This window comes from Zingiber officinale, chromosome 7B (assembly GCF_018446385.1).
Source record: "Zingiber officinale cultivar Zhangliang chromosome 7B, Zo_v1.1, whole genome shotgun sequence".
Classification (NCBI taxonomy): domain Eukaryota; kingdom Viridiplantae; phylum Streptophyta; class Magnoliopsida; order Zingiberales; family Zingiberaceae; genus Zingiber; species Zingiber officinale.
Window position 1 is genome coordinate 2,182,704 of NC_055999.1, and position 8,754 is coordinate 2,191,457.

Here is an 8,754-nt window from a genome sequence, read left to right on the forward strand (position 1 = left end):
GTACGTCTGCGGCAGTTCTCGCTCGGTCCCAAATTTCTTCCTCTTATTATCAATCTTCTCAAGTCAGATCTCATCGATAGGACGACGGGCGGCTGAGCGTCGCTCTCCACAAACTCAGCATCGATTCGATTGCCTTAATTAAAAGGGCATTACTCGTATTCCCCCCACGAGCAACATGTTCACCCCTCTAAATCAGTAAACCAAAAAAAGTTAATCAGGCGTGGTTGGTCACCAAACGACTCCATGCTCACCGTAAACAGCACAATCTTTAGATTCTAGAAATCCACAAAGAAGTGGATGCGGTGGATGGATAGATTTTGGGGACGGCACTGTTGTTGGTTAGTGCAAAACGTGGAGAGCGGAGTAATTGTAAAGGCCGAGCCGCCACCTACCGCATCCTTGCAACCACCGGTCCCTGCTAGCGTTTCCTGCGAGAGGAGTGGACAGACCAACTGATCGAGGAGTGAAACCAACCAATAGGACTAAAAAGGGTGGGCCAAAAAGACAGATGACAGCGACAGAGAGTGGTAGTTTCAGCTTCAGCTTCAGCTTCAGCTTCATCTCCTATTCCTATAATATAATTATAAAGAGAGAGGCCTTCCCCTTGCTCTCAATTCGCATTAATCATGGGCAGATCTCCTTGCTGCGAGAAGGCGCACACCAACAAAGGAGCATGGACTAAGGATGAAGACCAGTTGCTCGTTGCCTACATCAAAGCCCATGGCGAAGGCTGCTGGAGATCTCTCCCTAAAGCTGCAGGTCTCCGTCCTTAATATCAATATCAGTGTTCTTTGCTTCTCCTTTACTGTCGCGCGATCGCTGAGTTCTTTGTTTTACATTTGAAGGTCTTCAAAGGTGCGGCAAGAGTTGTCGGCTCCGGTGGATAAACTACCTCCGGCCGGACCTCAAGCGCGGCAACTTCACCGAGGAAGAGGACGAGCTCATCATCAAACTCCACGGCGTGCTCGGTAACAAGTAGGCTGCAGTCCCTCTCCTCTGTTTAATTTGTCGGAACAGAGTGTATAAATTTACAGTTGGTTTTGTGTCCTCATGAATGAAGATGGTCAGTGATAGCCGGCCGATTACCCGGGAGAACCGACAACGAGATCAAGAACTACTGGAACACCCACGTCAAGCGCAAGCTCATCGCTCGAGGGCTGGACCCCCGAACACACCTTCCGATCAACGGCGGTTCCGAACCCTCCTCCCTTTCGTCCGACCGGCGAATGGCCTTAGCGTTGTCCAAAGACGAGTCGTCGTCCGCAGAAGACAGGCAGAGCAGCGACCTCAACCTCAACCTCGCCATTAGCCTTCCTCGCGCCTCTCCCAAGTCCTCCTCCGCTTCGTCGGAGGATTTGCTTTCGGAAGCAGAGGCCGCTCCGGCGTCTGTTCACGCCCGAACTATTTGCTTCTGTTACCATCTCGGTTACCGAGCGAGCGAGGCCTGTAGCTGCCACACGAGTTACGGCGACAATTTTGGTTGCCTTTATCGGCCTCTCAGAGAAAGGCAGCAGACTACTTGAGTACTTCTTGTGCTCAGATCAGATTTCTCAACTTTGTTTGTTTCTATAGTAAAATTAAATGTTTTTCATCAATACTTTCGTGTACATTTATCTGTATCAGTTGTACTGATTAAGGTCTCGATGTGCGTCGTCTGCAAAGGAGAAGCTCCCTGAGCAATTTCCCCTGCTCGGCAAGGACAGATTATTTAAGGTGATAAGCATTGGTTGTCAAGCAAGTCGATAAGATTATTTAATTCATTTATTCACACTTAATCTATCTCGCAGTCATCATATTTCATGGAGATGTAAACTAGCAGTTTAAATTAAAATTTCTTTCATCGAAAAAAGCAATGACAATTTTTAAATCATTAATAACATAGATTAGCTTAAAGTTGTTGTCAAAGAACATCGTGACGTACAAGTACCAACTACATTCTCATTGGGAATGTGTTAGATTACTATGGCCTGACTTGACTGTAAACTGCAACTTATAAATTATCAATTATGCAGCGTTTGAATCTTCCAAGCAAATGACATTGATCTGTCAACCTGAAATAATGATTTATAAACGTTTCGCTCTTTTTACGTTGCAAAAGTTGCCGGCTAGATCTGACTTCTCCTTGATTACTATTTTGCTTAGTTTGGGATAAACGTAACGTACTGTCATGGTGTAAACTATAAAAACAACTTAATTACAATTTGTTGTATTGATTTGTCTTCTTTGATGATAATGGCAGCCTGCAGTTGTTAAATAAAACCAAAATATATTGTCCCAATTAATGGACCCTTCAATCAACAATACTATATATGCGCCATACATACAGAGTTGTAATAAATAATCATGTGCATTCTTGATTCCCTTGTTATCATTTCCCACCTATTGGCTTTGTCCTTTGAATGATAAGGGAAGGGAGGATGGGGACGCATGTGGAATTGTTGAGAAGTAGTCAATCTATGTGTCCGATACAAAAGTTAGGTGCAACAGTCTGCTTTGGAGCATTCAAGATTGTTTGATAAGGTAATCGAGCTGAGCTGAGCCGAGTCGAGTTTAAAATGAATTAATTAAGCTTTTGAAATGATTATTCAAACTTGGCTTGGTTTATTTTTTATGAGCTTGAACTTATTTGAAACTTGACTTGAGCTTGGTTTGTTTAGATGTTATCGAACTCTTAATTCAAATTTGGTTTAAGCTTAGTTCGAGCTTGATTTGTTTAGATATTATGAGCTCTTAATTAAATTTTATTTGATTGTTTGAAACTTGTAGTTGTTTGATTGGTTATTGAATTTGATAATTCAAACTTATTTTTTATTTATTTTTTATTTTATTATTTATTTAGCATATTGAAAAAAAAAAATATTAATGAATATGGTTTATGAACATTGTTCACAAATGTTAACAAGCTAAATACATATGTGTTCAAGTTTGTTTGTTTAGTTTAACGACCAGTTCAAGTTTATTTGTTTAATTAATCTTGTGTATATTAAACGAACATAGACAATCTGTTACTAAGTTGAACACCAAACTTAGTTTATTTATGAACGCTTGGTTCATTTATAGTCCTAAGCCGAAATAGAAGGAAAAGGAAAAGGAAAAGGAAACATATCACTTCGATATTTCTGAGACATTAATAGATTTTCATGATCCAATTAGAAGATTATCAAAGGGTGTTTGTTGACAACTAGAATTAAATGGTGCGGCTAACCAATAAAAGTATCTTTAATAGTTAGAGTTTTAAATGAGATCAATAACATGAAAGATTATTGAAATATCTCTAATGGTGAAAGCTCTAAATGAACTTTTACGATCCAATTCATAGTATGAGTTGCATGATTTCATATATATTACATTAAATTGAGATAAAAGAGTAAGTTTATATTTTCACTATTATTCTTAAATTATAAATTTCAAATCTCATCTATAATGATTCAAGATTTTTTATTAAGTTTTTAAATTTTAAAATTTTTTCATAAATTTTACATTGAAGATGCCCGAAGACGTGGCATCAGCATGACAGTCAGTAACTGGTTAATTAAGGAAACATAAATTAAGTAGTTGACCAAAGAGAATTACCCCTAATCTCTGACTTCTGTTGATCAAACTAACTGGAAAGTCAAAGAATGGTTATTGAAATGCAAGCATTTTGATTTGAATCTAAATGCGTTAGTAGGTACGCCACTCAAAACATGGCTTGTGCCGTCCACCTCTCTCCGAATGACTTCTTTAAAAGGGTGACCTCATCCGTTTGGACTAATTAAGGAGAGATGAAGAACGCATTATTTATCCAATTTTATAATAAATATTAGCTCATTCTGTTTAAGTCAAACAATCGGGTTAAGGTTATTAAAACACTTTTGCTTTATTGGAGGTTAGTCAAAATCAAAATCAAAATCAAATCATATAATTCTAAATTAAGCGACAAAACCACCCACGACACCTGGACACATGATGAAGTCATGCCTAATATGAACCTAATTCCCTGGCGTTGTTACCAAAAATCCTAATGTTCTTATTCTTATCTCCAGTTCGTTTGACGTGCTGACCGAGAAAGCATGAATTGCAGCCGCCGATTACTACTGGCAAACCTTCATCAGTTCACACTAATAATGACTGGGCTCGTAGCCAAATCATGAAGCATTGGCTACGAATAGTTCGGATTTACTAGTCCATAATCTCTGATTAATTCCCTCCTCCAGATCTCTACATATATACTTCGAATCCCATTTTTTTTATTGAATTTATCCATAAAAATAAAAATAAAAATCTAAAATACCTCAATTCCTTACATAAATTATGATTTTTAATATATTTTTTTACCTTATAAATATATTTAACGAGATTTTTTCCCAACTTTAATCCCTGAAAAAGAAAGAAAAAACCTCACTAAATATATTTATAAGATAAAAAAATAATAATAATCATAATTTATATACGGAATTGAGGTTTTTTTTGGATGAATTCAATAAAAAAAATTGGAATCCGAAGTGTGTAGGGACAAGAAGAGACCAAGAATTGTGGATGAGGAAATCAAAACTAGGCTATGAGATAGGGATCCTCATTTCTTTCCTTTATTGTTAAATTCATTCTAAAAATAAAAATTTCATCTCACATCACTAAAATAAACACCTAATAGTGACCGAATTGGCGACGAATATTAAAATCCCATCGTTACTTCATGTACATTTAGTCGTTAGAATGCTAAACCCCAATTTTTTAAGTAGGGTTAGCGATGGATGGACGATTGTCGCTATAGCGATGAATTATTTATTTATCCGTCGCTATTAGTGACAGATTATTTATTTATCCGTCGCTAATAGAGATGAATTATTTAATTATCTATCGCTAATAAAGACAATAATCCATCGCTATTGTTTCCATGTAGCCCGGGCATCTACAATTTCTGGATGTAAACTGTAGCGATGAATAACTAAATAATCTGTCGCTAGTCCTTGGCATATATGTTGCCAACTAGAAACTCACAATTTGTATCAGATCTAATTAAATCAGCGATGGATTTTATTCCGTTGCTATATTTGAGATATTAGGATCCTTTGTCCAATCTCTTCCCTACACGAATTGTCCTTGTGCTTGCTCTAGTGAATTCCTCCTTGCTCCGGTGATCACCTTCTCTTCCTCCGATGTTCAAGACTCTCTTCTCCTCCGCCTTGTTCTCCTCCTCCAGCCTGCTTTTCTCTAGCAGTGTCGCGGTCGCGGTGAGCAGTGTTCCGACCGTGGCTAACACTGCTCGCCACGACCGACAGTGCCCGGCCATGGCCGACACTGATCGACCGCTGCCGGCACTATTCAGCCTCGTTTGGCATAAAAATATAATTATGCTTGCATAGTTCGAAAATATAATTATCAGATTTAGACTATTAACAATATTTGTCCATATAGATATTACTTGCATGATTAACCTGTTTGAAAATATAATTATGCTTAGTTTGAGATGATTAATCATGTTAGAAATTTTATTCATATTAGGATATATATATATATATATATATATATATACACACAATATGAGAGACAATTGATTTATCAGTCAAGAATTTTTTACTAGGATTGGAGAGTTTGTGAATTTCGCTAAGTCTGATCCAAAATGTTTGAATGGTGTCGAGTTAAAGTATCCATGTAATCAGTACAGATGTAGAAATATAGATTTCCATGATAAGGATACAGTGAAAACTCATATATGTAGGTATGAATTTGTTCCAAATTATTACAACTTGTATTATCATGGAGAGCCATATGTATTTGAACAAATTGGACCTTTCGTTGCTTTGTCATCCAACCCGATTGCTCTAAAGAAATCATCAAGGTATGTGAAAACAATGCAATCAATGATTTACGACACAATGAATGCATATGATCAATCGAATATAGAGGAAACACCTGTGCCCAAAGTTCAAAAAATGTATGACATGTTGAAGGCTAATGAGAGAGGATTATGAGAAGACATTCCTTCTGGCCATTTTCAACTATCAGGTACTATAAGATTACTGAATATGAAGACAGAACACATTTCTCTGAATGATGTTACGATGAAATATGTCAATTGATATCAGATTTACTCCCCGCTGATAATTGCATGATTGATAGCTTCTATAATACAAAGAAATTGATTAGAGATTTGAGTTTGCTAGTAGAGAAGATTTTTTGTTGTATCAATAATCGCATGATCTTTTGGAATAAAAATAGTGAACTAATGGAATGCAGAATGTGTAATCACCCTCGTTATAAGCAGAGTAGTTGCTTATCTAGGAAGAAGAAGAAAAATATTTTCTTGAAAGTCATGTATTACTTTCCGTTAACTGTTATGCTCTAACGCTTGTATGCATTTGCCACAACAACAAGACACATGAGGCGACATCAAAACCATGCACACAAAGAAGATATAATGTGTTATCCTTGTGACTCACTAGCGTAGAAATATTTTGATATAATATTTTCCTCCTTTGCATTGGAACTGTGTAATGTGAGACTTAGACTTTGCACAGATGAATTTCAGCCATTTGGAAGTTATGAATAACAATATTCTTCTGGATCAATTATATTAACACCATATAATTTACATCTATGGATGTGTATGAAAGACAAATTCATGTTTCTTATTGTGTTTAATCCAAGTCCTCAGAATTCAGAATTCAAAAGGACAAATAGATATTTTATTACCACCTTTGATTACTGAGCTAAACTATTTATGGAATGTAAGGTCTGAGACTTATGACATTACAAGTAAATCAAGCTTTACAATGCATGTTGCTTTGTTATAGACGATTAGTGATTTTCTAACATACTCAATGTTGTTAGGATGGAACATGGCTAGCAGGTTTGCATGTCCACATTGCATGAGTGAGTCTGATGCATTTTCATTGCCTTGCAGTGAAAAGATATCCTGGTTTGATAATCATCGAAAATTTTTATGAGTTGATCACCCATTCAAAAGAAATTAAAAAAAATTCAAAGGAATGAAATGGTTAGGAAACTTCCTCCAGTATTGAAATCAAGTGAAGAAATTGTTGATGAAATTGATAGTTATGGATTTCTACTAGTACATCAAGATGGTTCTGATGATATAAATAAGTATATTGTTAGAGTGAATAAGTATGGTTGGAGAAAAAGAAGCATATTTTGGGAGATGCCATATTGAAAGTATTTACTCATTCAACATAATTTTGATGTGATGCATGTTGAGAAAAATTTCTTTGATAACATCTTAATACTGTAATGAATATTCATGGGAAAACTAAAGATATAGTAAAATCATACAAGGAATTAAGACAATTAGTAAATAAACCTGAGTTACATTAGAATAAAACAAACTAGTAAATATCTGAAAGCATGTTATACAATAGACAAAGAAGATAAGCAAACATTATGTATTTGGTTGAAAGTAATCAAATTTCCTGATAGATATGCCTTGAATATGTCTCGCTGTGTTGATATAAACATGTTAAAAATGTTTGGCATAAAGAGTCACAATTGCCACTTGTTTATGCAAAGACTAATTCCAATAATATTTCATGACCTACTTTCTAACAATGTTTCACAATTACTTACAAAATTGAGTCTCTTTTTCATAGATTTGACTTCAAGGGTTATTATGACATCAAACATGCTCCGGCTTCAGACAAGCATTCCAATGATACTCTATAAGCTTGAATGAATATTTTCACCTAGTTTTTTTATTCTATGAAACATCTATCTGTTTATTTACCTTATGAGGCACAACTATGTGGTCCTGTGCAATACAAATGGGTATACCCATTTAAAAAATTTCTGAGGAAATTAAAGAATAAGATTTATAATAAAGCAAGAGTTGAGGGATCAATGTGTAATGCATATTTGGTTGATGAAGTAATTTCCTTATGCTTTTATTATTTTGTTGATACTATGAAAATCAAACATTGCAAGTGTCCTCGAAATTCTGATGATACTCAACCAACAAACCCAAAGATACTTTCTATTTTCAAGTTTCATGGTAAGACAATAGGTGCAACTATTTCTAGACAATTAAATGAATAAAAATATCATGTTGCTAGGACATACATACTCTTGAACCATGAAGAGGTCAAATCATACATAAGCTAATAGTTCAAGTCTAAATATAATACAGTATTGAAGAATATTTGACATGCTATCTAATATGTCCTCAAATTACCTTCTTTGACAGCTTGTATGAACAACAACTATATCTATAAAATCCATCAATAAGTACAAGTGAGGTATAAACCAAGTTATAGGATGAATTTGGATATTGGTTTCAAATTTATGTAAGTTAACAATTAAATTATTTATTATAATACAACTATATTATATATTCATCAAATTTATATAATTATTACTATTATAGGCAAACGACTTTAGAATATCAAATGTACAAGATGAAAGACTAAAAAATCTTGCGTCAGGACCTCTCCGGGACATAATAGTCTACTCAAGCTATTATGTTAATGGATTCAGATTTGACATGGCCCAACGTGATTCATAAAGACTTATGTATAATTATGATGTTTACATAAAAGGATCCAAAAACAACAATAATACTTAATTTGATTATTATGGTAGACTTGAGGAATCATCGAGATTGAGTATCCAGCTTTACCTTTAAAAAGGTATGTGATCCTGTCCGGAAGCTGAATCAACGGACGCTGGGTACGTGGCGCTCTCCGGTTGCTGACGTGGATCTTCGACTGCTGGTGTGAACTTCCGGCGATCCTGCAAAGAAGTCGGGCCAAGAAGGGGTTCCTG

At 35.5% G+C, this 8,754-nt stretch overlaps 1 protein-coding gene across 1 annotated transcript; it reads left to right on the top strand.

The window, feature by feature from the left end:
* Positions 1-568: 568 nt before the first annotated feature.
* Positions 569-1,641, top strand: LOC122003478 (myb-related protein 308-like). Its single transcript, XM_042558587.1, has 3 exons — positions 569-759; positions 846-975; positions 1,061-1,641. The coding sequence occupies exons 1-3, from the start codon at positions 627-629 to the stop codon at positions 1,521-1,523; spliced, it is 726 nt and encodes a 241-aa protein (XP_042414521.1). The 5' UTR covers positions 569-626; the 3' UTR covers positions 1,524-1,641.
* Positions 1,642-8,754: the final 7,113 nt, after the last annotated feature.